The sequence below is a fragment of the Dermacentor variabilis genome, chromosome 9 (assembly GCF_050947875.1).
Source record: "Dermacentor variabilis isolate Ectoservices chromosome 9, ASM5094787v1, whole genome shotgun sequence".
Classification (NCBI taxonomy): domain Eukaryota; kingdom Metazoa; phylum Arthropoda; class Arachnida; order Ixodida; family Ixodidae; genus Dermacentor; species Dermacentor variabilis.
This window is the reverse complement of record NC_134576.1, coordinates 57,747,203-57,770,145: the sequence shown is the minus strand read 5'-3', so window position 1 is coordinate 57,770,145 and position 22,943 is coordinate 57,747,203. Positions and strand designations below refer to the sequence as shown.

At 46.9% G+C, this 22,943-nt stretch overlaps 1 protein-coding gene across 1 annotated transcript in view; it reads left to right on the top strand.

Moving 5' to 3' along the window:
* LOC142558367 (calcium-activated chloride channel regulator 1-like) overlaps positions 1–22,943 on the top strand; it is a 182,623-nt gene that overhangs the window by 123,852 nt on the left and 35,828 nt on the right. The window contains exons 6-8 of the mRNA XM_075670509.1: positions 4,620–4,904; positions 17,635–17,943; positions 19,319–19,537. Coding sequence (XP_075526624.1) covers positions 4,620–4,904; positions 17,635–17,943; positions 19,319–19,537 — 813 coding nt within the window. The remainder of the gene's footprint in view (positions 1–4,619; positions 4,905–17,634; positions 17,944–19,318; positions 19,538–22,943) is intronic.

Here is a 22,943-nt window from a genome sequence, read left to right as displayed (position 1 = left end):
TCTCAAGGCATTCCGACAGCTCGACATCTTCAGCTTCTAACTCAAGAAGAGCCCTTAGCAGTTCTGGTTTTCTTAGTTTGTCTGAGACATCCAGACCCAACTCTCTTGCAAGCTCCAGCAATTTCGGTTTGGGCAAAGACTTCCAATCCATGGCTGCTCTGAATGCTGCTTTCTCTACTACCTACTACTGTCTTGCCGCAAACTAACCCGGCAGCAACGACATCCACAATTACCAGCTCTGTTTCTGACACTAACAAAAGCCTGGCAAAACTCAGAAGAAGAAAGTCCCGCTTTCACCAAACCTCGTAGCCAAGAATTCAGCGCAGTCGTTCCGCTGCAGGCAACCAGTCATCACACAGGGCTCGTTGCACTGCTCTCGGATGGTCGTTGTGCTTCTCAGCATGCAGTCGACTGCATATCTTCGCTGCTGGCCTCCGTTGTCGCGATCTCACCGCTGGCAACCAGTTGTTGCAAATGGGTCGCAAGCACCAAGGAGAGCGTTGGCCTGGCGGCCTGGGGCACAGCTGGAAGTATCCGAAGGTCCTGGCAAAGGATGAGTCGACTGCTAACAGAAGAACTTGTTTATTGTAGCATCGCAAAAGAGCGGCCGGTCAGGTCGACCGATGTGGAGAAACGGGAGACCACGTTACTCGACTGAATATATCGAAGCTTCTCTCTTGGCGTCGGGGGGCAGCTGCTTTTATACTCTCGGAGTCGAGGGCAAGAAGCAACGGCTCGGAAGAGGTGCACGTGACGGCGGCGCACGGACACATGGTGACAAGAAGTGACGTATCCGTCGGGCCGGCGCCGGTCAGACCTCCTCGCTTCACAGATGGGGAGCTCCTCTCCCCGGCTGCCGCACTTCGACAAGCGTGGGCACCAACATGCACACACACACACACACACACACACACACACGCAGACACGTGACATTGAAACATGCCTGGACGCGCTTAGCAGGAGGCGTTGGGACAACGCTGAACTGGCCAGAATGTCCGCCGCCGTGAACGAAGCCCCGGCGTCCGTTGCATCCGCGGCGGCTATACCGCACGTCGGAGGCGAAACGTAACACAGGGTATGTTTGGTTATGCACTGTAATCCTCGCCTAGCAGATTCCAGTGGGCGCTATCGGGTGCCCTCCAGCTGACTGGAATTGAGGGCCTTCCCACGCATTCTTAACCTTCTTGAACTGGGCGGCGATGCGTCCAGTAATGACGGAGTAGTCAGTTCCTGTGTCCACTAACGCGGTAACTGCGTGGCCATCGAGAAGCACGTCGAGGGTGGTAGTTCGCGGTCTTGCGTTCCGGTTGGGTCGCGGCGTCGGACAACGGCTGCGTGGCCTTATCCCTTTGCAGTTACGTCTCGTCATGAGGTCTTCTGTTTGTGCCGTAGTCTTCGATGCGAGGCTTCCTGATGACGTCTGCGTTTCATTGCTACGTCGTCGAGTAGGAAATTATAGCGTCGTCTTAGGTGGAGGAGGATCTTCAGCATAATGATGGAGAGCAGCCACGCCCCTTTCGGTTGCTGGTTTAGGTTTTCCGGTTATGTGCTAACCGACCGGCTTCAGACTGGGCCAGTATTGTGCCTGCGTTCAGGTAGCGGGTAGCGTCCTGGTGACGGCGACGGTTAGCTCGTCGCGGTCTCCACAGCATTGTGGTCAGGTATTCGGCGATATCACGAGGTCATGCTCCTTCTTGTTGACGTGGTGCGTCGACGTCAAATCCTCATGGTTCGATCTCTTGGTATGGGCACCGCTCACCGGTATGGGTACTTCTCCGCAGTAGTAGCACAGCAGTCCATAGTCGGGCATGCGCCAAATGTCCTTCTTCCTCGGGGCGTTACGCGAGCGGACGGGCGGGCGGGGCGGTGGCGTCTGGTGATGGAACTGCGCCGTCATGAAGCTTTGACGTGAGCGTAGCGGAAGAACATCACCGCAGGCAAAGGCGGCATAGGTCATTGTTTCCAGCTTAGACTGCGGCTCTGTTGCGACTGTTGGACTGTTGGATTTCCTCGACGACTGCATCAGCAATCAAATTCAATTGGGCCTGCGACGTTGGGAACATCTGTCGTAGTTCTTCTCGCCCAACTGATCTTGTTGTCTCGCGCCGCTCATTGAAGCAGAACGCTTGAACGGCTTTGCTATATGGTATCAGGCAGCAATTTTACTGTATAGAATGAATTTGGAGATTCTTATCAATTATGGTTGCCTCTATCGCAAATTTTCATGTGGTCTTGGGAGGGTTTCACATAAGTCGAACGCGGGTAAGACGAAGTGTTCTTGCTTTGCCCTTGGCATGACGAACCGATTTTTTTTGCCCTCAGGCATGCCGGGGTCCGCGCGGCGGAAGAGGCCGGTAATCTATTCCGTGAAGATAGCGATCGTCTTGTTCAGTAGCTTTACTCGCTTTCCAAAAGAACATCAGCCATTTCCTTACATAAGACACTCACGAAGGTCATCAAGAATTTCTCACGAAACCAGCCCCACGCAGCCACGTACGAACCGAGTCCGATCAGCGTTATCCAGAGCAAACTATAGATTGCACAGCTTGTCCTCGCTGCTCCAGTTGTTGAACTTCGTGATCCCCTCCTACGCATCCACCCCGAATTCAGTGTTCATTCGATGATGCACCGAAAATAAGTGTCTCGCTTTGCTGTTGAATTCCGAAGACTGTCCTCGATCCGTCGTCAAGCCTCTTAACTTAGTCTTGGCCGTCCTGGTCGTAACGGGCAGAAGCCCGTACTCCGATGGGCAGGTTTTGTAGTATGGGGCTAGCTTGTTGGTCGAGGGCTACGTCGGTGCTGTCTAATGGGTTCTGGCTTGGATCACGTCTTTGTGCAGCAGTCGGGCACATGAAAGCAAAAGCGACTCCAACATATGCCACGTTGCAGTGAAGGTTCAGAACACAGAAGCAAAACTGCAAATCACAAAACGTACTGTTTATTTGGCGAACCTGTACCCACAAAACAAGCGAAAATGAAAGTACAACGACAGCGACCAGCACAGTCAGCGATTGTCGAAGTCTCATCAGCGGGTGAAGCACGTCAGCTTTCATACATTACCTGTGAAACGTTCCAGCATTACCGCTGATACCCGTGTGATTTGGAAATATTTGCTAAACATTTGGCTATTCGCGTCGCGCAAGAAATCAGATTACACAAGGTTCGCTTACGACAGACAATGGATAGAGCTACCGAAAACATTCAAGAAACTTCCGACGCATGAGGCGCGTCATGGGGTTACAAACTGTCTTTAGCATTGATAAGCCGTTGATATGCGGTCGTTGGAGAAAGATGAATAAGTTCACGCGACAATATGATGATGAGGCGCACCGAAGTGGTGAGACTCCGAATCAATTTTGACGACCTGGGATTCTTAACAGGTACCCGATGCACGCGCGTCCTTGCACTTCGACCCACCCAAATGCGGCCGCCGTGGCTTGCATAATATGCTGCACCCTCGTGCTGATCACTGCAACACCGCAGCCATTATGCCACCACGTCGGGTATTTTCATATACACGTTAGAAATACGAGCAGGGAGATAGGCATAATTAGATTGCCGAACATATATTTGCCCCGGTATAAAGCATCTCTCGTCTTGGGTCCCGCTTAGTCGCCTTTCTTGCTCACTAGCAGGCTATTTGCCGTAGCGTTCCATCTGCTTGCTATCGCCCTTCCAGTACCGCCTTAGGCATTTTTTTGCCTAGGTTTAACGCCTACTTTCTTGTTTCTACGTATGACGCATGTGAAAGGGCGAAATCGGACGGCATTATAGAATTTGTTTCAAAGGTGCGCCAAGTGGTATCGCGGACAATAGGTCGTGTGTGCCTGTAGTCCACATGACAGCTATAAGGCGCGCACGTAACAATTTACCTGCACATTCTTTCTCTGTTTTCGGAAAAGGGTTTCCTTGATTGACAAGTTTTTGACCAACTCGCGATATAATGCTAGGCATCAAAAAGCTTCACAGAAGCCTCGCTAGCACTTTCTCCCGACAAGGTGTGGCAGGCATGGCAGAAATGTTACTTTTCGTGGTAACACAAAAAGCCTAAAACAGCAGCGCACAGATTCAGTTAGAACCAAAGTATTGAATTCGGCTTTGATGCATCAAATGTTCTTTGCAACCATTAGTCAAGATAGGTAGACAAAACCATCTATGCGTTTTGTACAAATATAGCACATCACAAAGATACTCTCTCCTGTCTACGCTCAGGTAGCACTTGGACTACGCCATGAGCGAAGCTTAACGTAATCAATGACCCTTAGATGTACTCAGCTGCATTACCTTCATTCCCGCGATAACCGCACAGTCAGTCAAAGAGATATATACCCACAAACCATAGCATGCCTTCAAGCATAGGCGAACATTTATTATGAGAAGAAAGAGAAAACACAACATGCGACAAAATTTATGCAACGCACACAACACTGCATGGCAAATGCTGGAAATGATTCTGAACAAATTTTGAAATACTTTTTGCCTGGTGGTAATTTGGCTTGCACAAAGACCAACATAGTGTTTCCCCACACGCAGAATGTCGATACCAATTTTTAAATAGTAGTAAAACGTGTGTTATAATTATATTCAGAGAATATTTAAGCTGTATTTATTACGCACAGGTGCTGAATACTTCCAGTGAGAGTCCTGAAGGAGCAAGTATTGTCCTTTTGACCGACGGTGTGGAGAATGAGCAGCCCTACATTCATGACATCTGGCCTCAACTACTAGCGGCAAACGTGGAAGTTGTGACAATGACGATGGGTGACAAAGCGGAAGAGATACTTGAGAAGCTGGCTACGGATACGAAAGGGCAAAGTTACTTTTTTCCTGACCGCCTAGAAAACCTGTCGAGAGCCTACATCGAAGCCAACAGCTCGGCGCATGAGCTCACACATCATCGATTGGTCAGTATCCTGTTATCTACGAGTACACTGTACAACGAAAACAACATAGCATGTCCTCACGCTTCAAAGGCTTCGTGATATGTATTCTGCAAAGGGATAGTTATATCTGTTCACAGAAGCGCTCACCCTCCTTATAATAGTTCTCTTTTTGTACACGTAGAGACAAATGAAGCACAATGCTACACCAGGTAACGTAACAATGGGAGTTGGGGATGTTATAGATGTGGAGACGGGCAATGATTCTAGTGTTTGGTAAATCAGGGTGCTACGGTAATACTGATAGATCCTCTTGTTCTCTCTGTCTAGAGTCCTTATGTTAAGCCAACTCTCCTTGCAGAAGCAATTTTGACGAAGAATGAATACGTATGAAGATGAACGTGTGCCGTGGAGTATACAAGTTATTTATCGGTTAACAAATAATTACGAAATGTTCGTTTTCATTTCAGCCCCGGCATGGTTAAACGAAACACGTACTTTTTACGGAATATAGAGATTATTATCACGCAATAGTGACGGTGAGGAAAGCAATGAACTATGAGGGACGAAACTAGCGTTTTTTTTCTTATTTTGTATTGTTTCTACCCTCAAGACTGAAATATCGCCGAAGGGAGTGAGTAAAAACATACACATGTAAATAACAAAGCAGCAAAAATTTTTATTTATTGCAGCAAAATTGATTTATCAATTTTTTCCGGGAGTGATGATGTTCGATAAGGCTGAACGAAACTGAGTTGTCCTTGATTGCAACAACTACGCCTGGTCGGTGGTTCTGTTTCTGAGAGGTCCTAGGAATAATTGATTTGTTGCAGGTTCTGGTGCGGCATTGAATGATTCCAGCCTTATGGCTATGATAAATGCTAGAAAAAATGTAGGTGGAAACACAGTTTACGAAAAATGTGGATGCCTATAAATACCTAGGCATCCACATAACCTCGTCACTTTCCAGGTCGTTGCACATCGATAAGTCAAATACCAATACTAGGCACATGCTAGGTTATCTTCGCCGAAATTTTTTTTATGCTCCTACATCAATAAAATTGTTCCTATACAAAATGCTTATTAGGAGTAAAATGGAGTATTGCTCATCCATCTAGGACCCGCTCCTCGAAACCCTTAATCTGCATGTAAAGTATGTTTATCTTGGTAGATTTTTTCTAATTTTTGCTTAATATTCGTAATTAAATTTTTCAATATTCTCTTCAATATTCAATCATATCAACTTATCCAAAATAATGCCGCACTTTTAATTCACAGCAATTACAACCGCACATCAAGCGTAACTGCCATGAAAAACTGTTTGCTAGTTGCACCTCTTTCAACATGGTGTAAGTGCTTTCGTTATGTTAAAAGAGGTGCAATTAGCAGAGTTTTTCATGGCAGTTACGCTTGATGTGCGGTTGTAATTGCTGTGAATGAAAAGTGCGGCATTATTTTTGATTACTTTATATGATTGAATAAGGGTTTTGAGGAGCGGGTCCTAGATGGATGAGCAATACTCCATTTTACTCCTAATAAGTATTTTGTATAGGAATAATTTTAATCGTGTAGGAGCAGAAGAAAAATTTCGGCGAAGAAAACCTAGCATGCGCCTAGTATTGTTATTTGTCTTATCGATGTGCAACGACCTGGAAAGTGACGAGGTAGAGGTAGAGCACGCCATCTTGAAGCGTGAATAAGCGAAATACAACTGTCGCCAAGTGACGATTCCAGTTGGTCAATGATTATACGCAAGAACGGGTCATGACGCTGCTCGTCGGCGACATGGAGCAGTAGAACACAGGCGTCGGTGTCAGTATCAGGTGTAGAGGGCACGTCTTCGAGTGGATAGCGAGAGAGGCAATCTACGTCTTTGTGTTGACATCCCGACTTGTACATCGCTGTGTAGGGATATTCTTGTAGTCGGAGGGCCCAACGACCGAGCCGGCCAGTAGGATCCTCCAGTGACGAAAGCCTACAGAGGGCATGATGTTCTGTGATTACTGAGAAGGGCTTGCCATACAAATATTGGTGGAACTTTGAAACAGCCTAGACAAGAGCAAGACATTCGCGCTCGGTAATCAAATAGATAACTCGACACCGGTCAGGAGCCGGCTAGCGTAGACCATAAGGCGGTAGTGTCCGTGTTGCTGTTGCGATAAGAAGGCATCGATCACATAACCACAGGCATCGGTTCAGACCTCTGTAGGTCCGGACTGGTCAAAGTGGGCCGAGACTGGTGGATTGGTGAGAATCGTGATAAGGCGTGAAAATGCGGCAGCCTGAGGGAAACCGCACGTAAAAGGCACGTCTTTCTTCAGAAGTTCAGCGAGTGGTCGAGCGAGTGCTGCGAAATCTTTCACGTACCATCGGAAATAAAACCAATCCCCCTAAAGCTCCAGATGTCTTTGACAGACTGAGGTACAAGAAAAGCCGTTGCTGCTGGAACCTTCTGCGGGCCCGGTTGTACTGCGGAAGCCTCGATCAGACGGCCTAGCACTGTAATTTGTCGGCGCCCGAAGTGGCACTTCGACGAGTCTAATTGGAGCCCAGCCTTGCTGAAGACGTCAAGGATAGCTGCGATGCGCTCAAGGTACGTCTCAAATGTAGGCGAAAACATAAGGATTTCGTCGAGGTAACAAACCCAAGTTGACCATTTGATACCTTGAAGAAGAGAGTCGATCATCCGTTCTAGCGTGGGCGGCGGCATTGCATAAACCGAACGACATAACCTTGAATTGGTAGAGGCCATTTGGAGTGACGAAAGCGGTCTTTTCTTCATCTTGCTTATCGACGGAAATCTGCCAATAGCCAGGCCGAAAGTCAATGGATAAAAAGTATTTCACACCATGAAGATAATCAATAGCGTCGTCGATTCGTGGTAAAGGGTAAAAGTAATTTTAGTAGTTCGGTTGAGGTGGCGCTAATGAACGCAGAAATGCCACGTGCCATCTTTTTTTTTGAATAACCGGACCAGTGACGCCCAAGGAGTCGACGAGGACTCAACAATACCTCTGGCAAGCATCTTGTGTGCTTCCTGCCGAATAACTTGCCGCTCCGCTGTGGACACGCGGTATGGTCGGCGGTGAATGGGAACAGCATCACCAGTGTTTATCTGATGTTTAACAAGGGTCGTCTGACCAAGTGGAGGGTTGTGAGTGTCAAACATGTCGCGGCATGAAAGCAAAAGGCAATATAGAGTGGCTCCTTGGTCAGGTACGAGGTGCGGAGCGACTATAGGACGTAATCAGCCGTCTATGTTCAAGGCATCCTGCGGGTAATCAAGAGGATCTGGAGACGCGTCGGCTGCAAAAGCATTGACGTGGTCGTGTGTCACAGACCGGAGCTGGCCACCGCTATGCCTACAGGTAAAACTTGCTTCTTCAAGCCAAATTACTAACAGGGAGACACATCCGATTAACGGCAAGGTTTATAACGAAGTGTGGCACCGAGATATCACGCTCCAGGAGTACATCACGAATACGTGCGATCACAGAGTCGCCATCAGGCACAGTTGCCGTTGAGGCCAATTCGACGAAGGTTAGGGCTTTTGGAGGTAAGCGAACAAAGGAAGTAGTGCAGAGGGCATTCGGGGCGAACGCCTGAAAGAAAAGGAAGCTCGAGGCACAGGGTACCGGTGGAAAAGTCTATGAGGGCAGAATGTGTCCTCAGGAAGTTCAGCCCGAAGATTAGATCATGAGGGCAACTGGTCAGAACGGTGAACAGGACTCGAACTTGGCGACCAGGAATTCCTATGCGAGCAGTGCAGATACCCCTGACGAGAACAGTGGCGCCATTGGTGACGCGCACGGCTCGAGAGATGGCAGGCGTGATAACTTTTTTGATGCGACGACATAGGTTAGCGCTCATTATGGCAACTTAGGCTCAAATATCAATAATGCCGTCAACGGAACACCATCTAAGTCTACTTCAATTAGGTTCGTGTTGGTGAGGAGCGTCAACGGAGGGTTTGGACAGGGCGAACGCGATGCAGCAGTGCCTTCAAGAGCTGCATGGCCTAGTTTTCCGGCCGTTAAGTTGGCGAGGAAAAGCGGCGAGGTTGGGGTGACGGGAGGTGATGGAGCTGACGCGACGGCGATCGCATGGAGGAGCGGCTGTCAGTGGCATCCGAAGTAGTGCACAGAAGGTGAAGTGAATAACGGCGAGCGTCAGCGTATGGGCGAGGAGCAGGGAACGAGCTCCAGTACTGCGGTATCCAGGTGGTGCGGAAGTGGCAGGATACATGACCAACGCGCTAGCAGCGGAAGCAGATCTGTTTGTCATGTGGGGTTCGCTATTCAGCAGGATTGCATGGTCTGGAAGGTAAATAATGCTCAGTAAAGGTTGTGGACATGGGAATGGGTGTCGAATCAATTCGGGAGACAGCGCAGGCGGTAGGGATGCCAATGTTTGCAATTCTTTTCCGCACAACTGCTTGAGTAATGGAAATAGTGGGAGCCGCTTCGTCAGGGTTACCGTCAGGGGGTCGTGGATGAAGGGGACCGGACTCATCGCTTCAATCTCACGGTGAATGATGCATGTGACGTTCTCTTAAAATCGTCGTCTGGCGGTAAGAGCGGAGAAAGAGGACGTGGCCGGGGTGTTTGGGAGCCGGAAAAATTGGGGACTACGCGGCGGCTTTCGGCTAGCTCGAAGCGGCGGAATTCTTTGACGATGGCGTCGACGGTAGAAACATCGTTATAGACGAGCAAATTGAAGGGTTTGTCCGCTATGCATTTTAGAATATGGCCCACCTTGTCAACCACGGTCATGTGCTCGTCGACTTTCCGCAAAGCGCGAGCACTTCCTATATGTAGGAGACATACGACTTGGTCGACGACTGGACACGAGCAGCAAGCTAGTTTCGCGCAGCTTGTCAGCGACCTGACGGGTTGCCAAACAGGTAGCGAAGGCGCTATTCGATGTCCGAATTGGAGAGCCCTGCCTCATGGGTGTCAAACCAGACACGCGGTGCCCCATAGAGATAAAAAATCACATTGGCAACTATGATGGTAGGGTCCCAGTGGTGGCTTTGGCTAACACGCTCATACTACTGAGCCAGTCATCGACGTCAACGTCATTTCGGGTGAAGAATGTCGCAGGATCCCAAGACTAGGGACCGTAACGCGCGTTGTGGTTGGCGCCGCTGGTGTAGGTGGTGACGGGGTTGTTCCATCAGAAGCCATGGCTGAGAAGACGACGGTGCGGCCGCTTCGGAGCTCTGTGGCGAGGACGGGGGACGTTCCACCTCCACCACAATATTACGCGAAGGACGGGTCAGTAAGACGAGCGATTATTTACAGGTTATGTTTACAAGAACGGTTGCAGTGCTCACCGGTTACATTCACAGGGCGAGCCCAGTTCGTTCTTCCTCCTCTTTTCTCGAGTGATGGCCCCCACGTGCCTCGTTCAAGCAGTCAAATACCACACGCCTGTAGACGTATTATTAGCTTCAAAGTTTGCCCTATCATAGTGGTGAAATACTATTATTTTTTTCATCTATTGGTTTTACCACGGGAGATATGTTGAAATACGGACCCAGGTGATCGCTTAAGCCCGGTAAGCTTGAAACAGAGGTAACTACGTCAGGGTGAGAGCATAAGGTTACGTCAAGGACGTTAGCAGCGTTTTATGAGATCCTAATTGGTTCTAATAACATTTGTGTTAGGGAAAACACAGAGCAGAGGTGAAGAAAGTCGTTTGTTTGTAAAGAAAATGGATAACAGTGCGGAGGCTCAGTTGCCTAGCATATATTGGCAAAGTTGAAATCCTCCAGTTATATGAGGGGGTTAGAGGGATGCCGCGAAGTAAGGGTGTTAAGCACATCGTGCAGCTCAGCGGTGAAAGTGGATGGGTAGGATGGAGCGCGGTAGCAAACAACGATCCTAATTTTACTGTAACGGATATCAACGCACGCGCACACAGCTTCCAGGTTGCAGTGGACGTGGACTTGATGACATTGCAGGTACTTTGAAAAAGCGAGTAGTACGCCTGCGTCTTTCCCAGCAGTGGAATCGGAACGGTAGATACGAAATCAAGACAAGTCGAAGATTTTACAATCTTGCACATGAGGCTGTAGCCACGCTCCCGTCAATGCAATAATATCACCACTACGGCTACCGATGAACGATACAAGTTCGTCATGTTTGCGAAACACACTTCTAGCGTTTGCAACAAGCATGGAAGCTTGTGGTGTTAAAGATACGCCATTGCCCTTCGCGCATTGCTATGCATTAGGATGATGACGCAGATTGCCATGTAGGCTTGCGTGATCTGGAAAACCAGTTTTAACTCCCTTAACACTGTCACTTGTTGGTTCATACACGAATCATTGTTTATCAATGAAAACCTTGTGAAAATTGGGTTTAAATGACGGGGAATTAGGCTGGTTTTAACCAAATTTGCGAAGCTTTTTTCGAGCGAGCCTTGTCGCAGGCGAGAAATAGTCAGATACTGAAATGGTACTACCTTTGAGCTGGCTGCGCGACTAAAGTGTGATCTCCTTAATTTTAAAGTTTCATAGCTTCCTTAAAACCGGACGACAATTCGTTTTTGAAAAGTCCCGATTCGATGCGCCCGTTCAACTGAGTTCAGTTGTAATGCATTTCTCATCGCTGACGACAAGGCATCCATAGTTTTCAGTTAAATTTGCCGCCATTTCACATGGCAATCGAGTATGCCGTAAAAAACCAAGTTATTCCGTCTTGATCTGTCTTCGAAGTCGTCTAAGCGCGAATCTCTGGTGTCCAGCTGCTTTTTCAACAGGTCAACGCTTTCTGGAATTTTGGCGAAATACAGCAAAGTATGTGTAGTGCTTCATATTTATTTTCAAGTGATTCAAGACGGCGTAAAATATTGGTTACCTTGCCTTCAATTAGGTTTTGGCTGGTTTTCACATGCTTCATATCTGATTTCAACATGGAGTGAGCTTTAGTAAGCTCGACTGTCGTCTTCCTTATGTCTTTAAGGATTTATATGACGCTACTCATCTGATCAGACGGTGATTCGGGAAGACTACTCGAGACAGTCATCTTGAGCCGACCTCTGCACCCTTGGAGGCCCCGGGTTTTTCTCAACATCACCGAATTGCAACTACTGCGCCACGTCGAGCCAATCACACATAGTAGCATATAAGACAAGTGAGCATGGGAGCAGGAAATGTGAGCGATTATCACTCCGTTTAGCATGCAGGGTCAAATTGTTACGCACCTGTGGAGCAACGAAAAGTTGCGCATGAGGCACAGTGCAGCGACTGCTGCACGCATGCCCACTGAATGAGTAGTAAATCAGCAAGCGTCTTTTGAAGGGGCTGGGAAAGGGCGGTGAATCAGCCGGTGACGTCGTCCCAGAAACGATTTGGTGTCCTTCTAGCGGTACACCCTTATACGTATATTGAATTTCTTTGCGATGTTTTCTGTATATGTGCAGTGAACTTTGTTTCTAGCGACACTCTTCTGCCATTTATGAAGCTGCATCTTCGCATATCTATATTCCATTGTATCTTCACATTTCTAATGCACTGCGGCGATTAAAATGAAAGTGATCCAACCACCCCGCACAATTATGGTCTGGTTACTTATCAGCGAGGCATGCTGGCAGCACACAAGCATCTCTCATTTACAAAAGTGACACGCATTCTTAAGGAATTATGATCTTTATTGATCTTATGCACTGAACTGAGTATAATTACGCGACATAATCGACGTCCAAGAAGTTGGACAGCTCGGTGTAGTGAGGTTTTTGACACTTGAAGGAACCTCACGAAAAGAAATTAGCAGCCGTATGGCTGCCTTTTGCGTTTTACATTGCATTTCATTGGTCACTGTGAAGGGTTGAAGCAAACGGTTCACGCAAGTATGTGAAAGTTGCAAATACGAGGCAAGACCGGGCTAAAGCCGCCGCGCCATTACTCCGAACACTATTTCAAAAGTTCATTAGCTGATTAGCCAAGAGCGGAGGGTAAGCATCGATGAACTGGCAGAGCGTGTGAACATCAGTCACAGTTCGGTTCACACCATAATTTATGAATATCTCGGTGATCGGCTATTGTGTGCGCAGTGGATACCCAAGAATTTTAAACAACGCCACAAGATGGAGACTTTCGGCGCTGCCTTGACCCGTCTGATCCGGTATCACAATGAGCGTGATGACTTTAGTTCTGCGATTGTCACTGAGATTGTGCCACTACTGGCACAATCTCAGTGGCAAAGCTTACAGTGAAAACATTCGAATTCACCACCCCCAAAGAAAGCAATGGCCGCCATTTCCTCCAGAAAGGGACCACTACCGATCGAATAGGCTAAACCTGGAGAGTCTATCAATTGTTACTTTTATTGTGAAATGCCTGATCGGCTGCGTGGGGCAATCAAGAACAAACGACGTGGAAAATTGACGAATGGATTCATCTTGCTCCAGGAGAATGCCCTTCCCCACATCGCTGATGTGGTTCGCACAAAACTGGCAAAGTTCAAGTTGGAAACGCAGTAACATCTGCGATAACGCACGTACTTGTGTCCCTGGGACTTCCGCATTTTGGGGCAAATGAAGGAACAGCTGAAGGGAACCTGATTCGTGCCGGACGATGACGTGAAAGGGTCAGTTAGAGACTTATTAAGCAGCAACCCAAGGAGTTTTATCAGACCGGACTCACGCTTCGCATTAGTTAGTGGGACAAATGTCTTACTGTTCATGGAGGCTACTCTTCTAAATAAAGCACACCATTTGTTTGTGATTCGCGGCGGCTGACTTTCATTTGCTTCGCCCTCGTATATTTTGCACAACTACTGCTTTTTATATGTTCTGTCAGCTGAAACTATAATTTCGGTGGAGTTACAATACACGGCCGCTCACAGCGCCTGCGCAATAAATTCGAACAAAGGACAGCGTCAATGAGATTTTTTCTCCGGCCATTACATATGTACAAAAATGTGCACAAAGTTCTTGAATGATAGTTTCATTTAAAATATTTGACCTTGTTTATTTCATGACTTTACATTTTTTATATCCGCAGCATGCACTGCTTCGCTGCTTTCGAAACAATATGTTTCGAAACAACAGTGCGTAGCGTTCAAGAATTTGTTTGCAGCATCTTTGGCAATGACAATGCAGTTATCGTTTATGTATTTGATCCAGCAATGAACTCTATAAGGAGGAGGCCAAGCTGGAACGTGAGCCCCCTCAACCCCCCCGAACGACATCTTTAGCTACGCCACTGATGAAGGAGTAGTTGGATCCTTTGTACATCCTAGCCTGTCATCCCAGTGCTTTCTATTCAGCGTGACGGTCAATGACCCCTTCAGTTGTCGGTGTAGATGCTGGACCATGCCACTGCTCTGTGGGTGGTAAGCCATGGTGTTATGAAGGCGCGCGCCCAGCAGTCCCGCAAGGGCTTAAAAGAAAGGTGCTTTGGAATTACCGGCCTCGGTCAGTAGTTATGTGCACAGCGCAACCGAACCACAGTGCCCACGTGGCAACAAATGCTTCCGCCACTGTTTCGCCCTTGACGTCTTGTAGAGGTGTCGCCTTAGGCCACCCCAAACACTAGCCGACACACATGAGGAGGTACTTGAAAACTTAATAGGGCGGAAGAGATCCCACCAACTCTAGACGCACGTGATTGAAACGGCGCTATTATGGTCGTAACGGCTGCACCGCTAAACATATGTGTCAGGCCACTTTCACAGCAAGACAGGCTTGCAGCCTAATGCCCAGCTTCGAACATCGCTGTTGAACCTTGGCCATATGAATCACTCTGCGATAAGTCTGTCTTGCTGTAAAGGCGAGATGGCTTAGCCCGTGCAGTGAATCGAATATTGGCAGCCGAAACTGTAGGGGCGCAAGTAGGCTAGGAGCTGCGTGCGATGTGTCGTACATGACGAATGTTCTTGTGTGGGGAAGCGGCAACTTCGCATGCTGGAGCGGCGAGCCCTCTTCCCACATTTGGTGGAATTCAGGGCCGTTTTGCTGGGCAGCGGCTGGAGCTGGGAAATTCCAACCGCCAGCCGGCAAAGTGCTGATGCGCGATAGTGCGTACCCTGCCCGATTTTATGTCCCAGAGATTAGGCACATGTCCGCAGAAAATTGGGAAAAAAGGAAAGTTGTTGAATCATATGTTCTGAGTACGACGAACTGTTGTTCTATAAAACGAAGGCTAACGGCGTTAAAACGAATGCTTACGGAATGTAAATGTACAACCTTCAATAAAAAGAGCAAAAATGTGTGACACCGCAATAGATGACCAACATCTCTCTCGCCAAAGTGCTGTCCCGAGCTGTCAGTCAGTGCTTTCGTGCTGCTGCAGTACTGCACCCACTGAAATAGTCGACGTGTCTACCATAAGGACAGTGGCGCGTCGAGCAACGGATGAATCAGCAACACTCTATTCCCCAACTGCATTTTCGCTTGCTGGAAGAACTGTTCATGCTCCTAGAACCAGTGGATGGTAGGCGGTTTCTAAGAGTCGCAAGGCAGCAGATCGGTAAGCGGTCGAAGAACTCGCCCACAGGATGGTATGAAGTTCCTGTGAAAAATTTATGAGCCCGAGAAACTCGCGCGACTTTCGGAAGGAGATTGGACAAGGGAAGGGCTCGATTTCCCGCAGCAGTAATTCCCGTGCTTTGATGCCTTGGCGTGAAATGCGATGGCCGAGTAAATCCCAGGCTCTAAATCCGAAAATCCATTTCTTGGTCTTTAGTATCAGGCCGTGTTCATCCAGTCGCGCAAATAAGAGGCGAAGGTACTCTTTGGGCTCTCCGTTTCTGAAATGTTCGCAAACTTTGCAAGTTACATCTGTGGATAATTTGTTGTTCAGTGAAGTACATCTTACCTGTTAAAATTTTAAAAGGGCCCGAATGTGCACAAACAAGATCTTGGCACAACAGAAAGCTGAGCTAGTTGGTAAGGATTCATTATGCAAGAAAGTGAGGCGTTAAGACAGGACACCACAGTATGGAAGTGGACGACACTTCTCTACTCTTAGTCCTGTCTTCACGCCTCACCCTTTATTTGCATAACAAGATCGTGGAATTTCGGGCAGATTGCACAGGAATTCCTTGGCGGTGTCGTTAGCTGTATGTTGTTGCGTGGTTTCTCACTTACCATGTTATTCTCGAAGTGACGGTGGATTGTTCGGCAGAAAACATTTTGGAAGGGGAATTATTAGCACAGCTGAAATTTTTTTTTCGCCTTTGTTTCTGAAGAAGAGGCGCTTGAAAGCATTCATTTCCAGCAGTCATAGTATTCAGGAAGCGTCTGCTTTTCGAATGCATAATTTCATAAAAAGCAGACCCATTCACCAGCACATTTGCAATGGTGCAAAAGTCAGCGCTATGCCTATAAGCCGACCGTTCACATGTGCCTCGACTACAGCGGCATGTGCGCAAGCGCAAATCCGTTATGCGAATTTATGTACGCCTCGACGAGCAACACTGGTTTGCCTTTGCCTACGAACGCATCCTGCAATTTGCTTGCGCGATAACACATCGCGCTTCCATCGGAATCTTTGTATCGGCTTTGAATGTCCCACCACGGAACACCGCTTACTACCACGAAAATGAGTGAAAGAGCCAAATAAACGCAGTCACTTGAAAACACGGAGTTTTGCTCATGAAACATTGAAAGCAAAAGAAAGAAATTGAAAGCTCCTCGAACGCTGTTTCAGCGATAAGCGCGCTGTGCGCCATGGCACCCGAAGCAGCTGCTCCTTTGCAGATGGAACATGCATCAGCTTTGGATGCATCAATGTGTGCACCATTCATTGGCATTGCGGGGAGAAGGCTAAAGACAAACTGACTGATGAAGTCCACGCAGCCATTGACCGAAATTGTAATATACACATCGGCAAAATGCGTTGCTATTTTGTAAAGAAAAAAGCAAATTTTCTGCGTGAAACGCGTATATATTGGCAAAATATGAAGTTCTGCACTACCAAATCAGCAACGGAAGAATGAGCACTATCTATAAACCTGGTATCTATCAACTAGGCGATTCACAGCGCTGTCGTAATGAGCAATGGCGACAGCAGCTTTCAAGCGTCACACCTCGAAGCTGCAAGAGATGAGACCGTGTCGTGTCAACGTTACGTGCAGGAAAGCAATGCGCATAATGGCCGCAATGCTGACAATGTGCACAAGCACACGAAGTTTTAACCTTGCGCTCACTCCGCTGCTTTGCCAAATGACAGCAGTGGGACGGCGTGTAGATTTGGGCTTTATCGTTTTTGCAGGCAAGCGCACTGCGCTCTTCTCGCAACCTTCTAACCAGCCACGCGCGAAGGACGCATGCGCCGTAGTCGGTACCGCGACAGCACGACGGTGGGATGACAGCGCCAACTGCTCGGACACGGTTCATGTGCCCGCATAACTTCTGTAGAAAATAAGGGTTGCAACTGAGAAGCGAATATTATTCATGTAATACTGTCATTTTGAGCGTGGAAGTTCGTAATCGTTTTCACAACACGATAAATAGGGAAACCGGGTTTGTGAAAATACAAAGAATCAGTTGTGGTCAAGAACATTTGCGGAGTTTGTAAAAAATATAGGTTCGAGTAATTTTCAGCTGCTGCTCAAAGGCACGGGATGGTATTTCGTACGCCACTGTTTGATGCTAATATTAGTGCAGTAATTTCATTTGATACGCAAACATAGGAGCGGATGTGTCCATTGATTTCTCGCCACCAGCGTCTGCTCACGTCATATGAAGCGCAGAGAAGAGCTCAGTAATAAAGTTTACTTCTGGTGGTACCTATCGCTTTCAGGGGCTCATTACGACCAGTGAAACTGCAAAAGGTAATGCCACTGAACCACTGGTTCCTGGCCAAGGTACTACGCTGCCAAATCTCTATGAATTGGCACCACAAATAGCCGCATTCAAAGAAGGTGCGGAAAGATCTCATCGTAAGGCGACAAACGAGCTCAGGAACCTCGCTAATGCTACAAGATTGGCCATCTCCCAGTCTGCTGACGGCGAGTGCTTTCCAAACGATGGATACAATCCCACACTCGACATTAGGAGTGCCTTTAAGAAGCACCTCACCTGGCCCGAGCGCTCCGAGGAACCTATGTATGTAAGTACAGATTTGCAGCGTTCAACTAAGAATATTCCTAGAGGCACTCAGAGTTTCTGCATCTATTTAACATCCTGGTTATTCTCGCCACCAAAAAGTGCGATACCGCGCATTGGAGAACTTACAGAAAGGTTTAGCTCGGAGTCATCCTCGATTGACCTGTTCAAATGCACGTAAAATGCACTTTTGAAACAATTACTCGACCCATTTCACCTATCTTTATTGCATTGAGGAGAGAAAGTGAAATTCCAGTCAATCTACAAAAAGTCATTTATGACTTCGCATGTTTTTAATATGGGTAATAATTGGTTATTTAACAACAAGCGAAGCATATTAAAAGTTAGAATTCCTAAACTGTTTCAGAAAACTAATATCGCTATTCTGTAAATAGCAACGGTTATTCTCATACGAAAATATTTTATATTAGCCGAATATTTACGTGAAGCAGGTACTATGCTTAGGAACGTTTTCCGAAAGCCCTGCTCGCAAATTAGCGTGTAATGCAAATAGGTGGGTAACACAACAATTTTGTCTGCTTTATGTATATTACCCAGGTGGTCGTTTAGTTCCTCTCCAAGTTCTCGTATTTTTCTTTTTTTGCTTTATTTCACGCTTGCAAAAACATGCATGTAGGATGTATCGTGGATCGGAACGCTAGATGGATAGCTATTCAGTATGGCCGACTGCTTTCTCAATAATACTTTTACTCTGAGCATAATCTGTGACAAGCATATTAATAATAAATGAACAATCATTGATATGTAATCGAATAATCTGAGTTGTTGCAAGCCAGAGCAAACAGAGTGACTTTAGTTCTGTCCTTCTACGGGGCACTTGCATATTTTTAATATGTGGCACAAATTACGAGGTACGCGTAGTATTTTTCGTCGTTTCTTGTTGACTCTTCATAAGCAATCCCAAAAACAACACTCTTGGTCCCGAAAGTATATTAAATAATACTAAATAAATACGCGGCTTAGGTACGTGAATCCCTAGAACACAAATATAAGACCGGCAGTTCGCACACTGCGGTGTTTTAGGTGAACGTAGAAGTTTATCCTATAATAAGAGAACTGTGCCTTGAAAACTTACTTCTTTCCGAACAAATATTTTTTTAATTAGGTACCGCTCACATCATCTGTTACCAGCGCACTTTTATTATAGAAATATTTTATCTCATGTGTTTGTCTTTTTTAGTATTGTGGCTCGCTTGCTGGCATCACCGATCTCTTTCTACAGAGGTGGCTGTAGCATGTGCTCCTGTCAAACCGATCTGTTGAGCTGATTTTAGCCAACAACTCTTCCATTATTTGACAAATAGATCTGTTTTCACCGCACTGCGCAATAAGTAAACTATCATTTCTTCATTTCGCAGATTATGTACATAACGAAAGGCTTCAACGGAACTGTCCAAGAAACATTTATTCTTGATGAAGGCCTGGGAAACAACACGGTTGTTTCAATCATCCGTGAATCTGCTGGAAATTACTCCCTCATGGCCTGGCTGGTGGACCCCACAGGAAAGAGGTGTCAGAATTGTGGGGAAAGTGAGAGCGGCAAGGAAAAATCACTCACCATACCAAGCCCAGCCACGGTATGACTTTATCCTTAGAAACCAGGATTTATAGAATATGCGGATTACTCTTGTTCGACCTTTTTTTTCACCAGCCACTTCTCATCACCTACCAATCATGAAAATACTGTAGATGCAGTGCGCTTTAGATAACTGAATAAGTTTGTTCACAGTTGCTGGAATAGGACCGATAGAAGTTTCAATGCCCCAGTCCGCGTTCGAGTAGCATTTCAGTTGAAACATCTCTCTTTGAAAGTCTGTCCTAAACTGAGCTCCTAATTTGTTTAGTATCTCTACGACTGTTTTCCCTGCCTTCTATTTCTTTCTTTCTCTCTCTCTCATACACACCGCTTAGTCATCATCATCATCAGCGTGGCTACGCCCACTGCTAGGCAAAGATCTTCCCATACTTCTCCAACTACCCCGGTCATGTGCTAATTGCGGCCACGTTGTCCCTGCAAACTTCTTAACCTCATCCGCCCAACTAACTGTCTGCCACCCCCTGCTACGTTTCTCTTCTCTTGGAATGCAGTCCGTAACCTTTTATGACCACCGGTTATCGTCCCTTCTCATTACACGGCATGCCAATGCCCATTTCTTTTTCTTGATTTCAACTAAGATACCATTAACTCGCGTTTGTTCCCTCACCCAGTCTGCTCTCTTCATATCCTCTTGACGTTACACCCATCATTCTTATTTCTATAGCTCGTTGTGTCGTCCTCAATTTAAGTAGGACGATTTTCGTAATGCTCCCGGTTTCTGCACTGTACGTGAGTACTGGTAAGACACAGCTGTTGTACACTTGAGAGATAATGGCAACCTGCTGTTTATGATCTGAGAATGCCTGCCAAATGCACCCCAGCCCATTCTTATTCTTCTCATTATTTCAGCCTCATGATCCGGATACACGGTCACTATCTGCCCTAAGTAGATGTATCCCCTTACCTCTCCCAGTGCCTCGCTAGCTATCGTTAATTGCTGTTCTATTCAGGGACTGTTAAACATTACTTTAGTTTTTTGCAGAATAATGTTTATAACCACCCTTCTGCTTTGTCTATCCAGGTCAGTGAGCATCCATTGCAATTTTTACCCTGAGTTACTAAGCAAGGCAATATCATCAGCGAATCGCAAGTTACAAAGGTATTCTCCATTACCTATTACCCGAATTCTTTTCAATCCAGGTCTCTGAATACTTCTTCTAAACACGCTGTGAATAGCAATGGAGAGATCGTATCTCCCTGCCTGACGTCGTCGTTTTGGGATTTTGTTGCCTTCTTTATGCAGGACTACGGTGGCTGTGGAGCCACTATAGACATCTTTCAGCGTTTTTACATATGGCTCATCTACACCCTTATTCCTTAATGCCTGCATGTCTGCTGAGCTTCCGACTGATTAAAACGCTTTCTCGTAATCCATGAAAGCTATATGTAAGGGTTGGTTATATTCCGGACATTTCTCTATCACCAGATTGCTAGTGTGAATATGGTCTATTATTGAGTAGCCTTTACGAAATTCTCCCTGACCCTTTTGTTGACAGAAGTCCAAAGTGTTGCTGATTGTACTTGCGATTACCTTAGTAAATACTCTGTAGGCAACGGAAGCTGATCGGTCTATAATTTTTCAAGTGTTTAACGTCCCCTTTCTTATGGATTAAGATTATTTTGGCGTCTTTCAAGGATTCCGGTACGCTCGAGGTCATGAGGCATTGCGTACACAGAGTGGCCAGTTTCTCTAGAACAATCTGTCCACCATCCTTCAACAAATCTGCTGTTACCTGATCCTCCCCAGCTGCCTTCCCCCTTTGCATATCTCCCAAGGCTTTCTTTACTTCTTCCAGCCTTACCTTCTGGATTTCGAATTCCTCTAGACTATTTTCTCTTCCATTATCGTCGTGGGTGCCACTGGTACTGTATAAATCTCTATAGAACTCCTCAGCCACTTGGAACCATCTCATCCATATTGTTACGTAGGAAGACACCGACAAAAAGCTATTTACAAGTATGTTTGCAAGGCAATACGCTGCGCTTGGCCAAGAGGCAACAGCCCGCGCTAGCTTCTAATCGTCGTCGTCGGCTTCACGCTGCTCGCCTTTCGTGATCGCACATGTTGTGCCGTAGCAATATTAGTAATGATATTGCCGGCTTTGTCTCTTAACGCATACATCGGATCCTTGCCTATTCCTAGTTTCTTCTTCACTGCTTTTAGACTTCCTCCGTTCCTGAGAGAATGCTCAATTCTATCCATATTATACTTCCTTATGTCAGCTATCTTATGCTTGTTGAGTAACTGGGAATATGTGCCAATTCTACTCCAGCTCTAGGGTTAGGGGCTTTCATGCATTGGCGTTTCTCGTTCAGGGCATAAGTGCCGTATTTATGAAATACAGTACGACATGAACTGCTTGGTATTGTTCGAGGCAGAGGGAATTTGGCTCTCAAACCTGGTAACGGGCCGTTCCCAGCATTACAACTCGTTAGAGTCTACCAGGTTTGAAAATTATAAAAAAATTACCTCATTGCAATAACTGTAGCGAAGAAGAGGTAGGCCTTAGTGGGCCATCTTCTCTAGCGCCTTCTAGTGGGTTAATATCTCCAGCGCTTTGTTCGGGAAGCACCACTTGTACTGAAAGTCCATGCCATGGTCTGACGATAAGCACAACCGCTGGCGGCTAATCAACACCTTTAGAAGTAGTGGAGTTTGTTTCGGCCTACAATGTAAATCCTCGAACTTCGATTCCATGCCCTACGCTCAACCATGCCTGAAAACGCATCCCAGCCAGCGCCTCCACAGTCGGTCTTATGCTGCAGTATGGCTCGCGAGAAAGACCCTGCCATATTTAGTGGCCCGCACGACACCAACGTCGAGAAATGGCCTGCGACATCAGCTAGGGTAAGCGCCCACAAGAAATGGGACGATCCCGCCAAAATGAGCAACGTGCTCTTCCATCTCGCGGGTGTCGCCAGTCTCCAGTACAACAACCGCGAGACTGCTTTTCCGACGTGGCCCTCGTTGAAGACCTTTTTAGGGACTGTGTGTTGCCGCCCTGCTTTGCGCAAGCAGTGAGCGGAGTCGTCCTTGCGAGAACCTGCACAGTAGCCGGGTGAATCATTTACCGGGTACATTGATGATGTACTGAACTTGGGCAAGAAAGTCAACGCAACGATATCCGAGACCGACTGAATCAGAAATGTCATGAACGAGATAGAGGACGCTACATACAACATGCTACTTGGTACGAATCCTCATTACGTGGCAGATATCGTCACTTTATGCCAAAGCTACGAGAAGCTACGCATTCACTGCTAGCTGCCACGTCGCCCTTTTTCGTTCGACGACCTCTTGGCTGGTTTGGCTATCATCTCCCGCCAGTCAGTGTTGTTTGCTGAAATGAACGCGCTAGTTCGGGCGGGATTTGCACGCTAGCTCT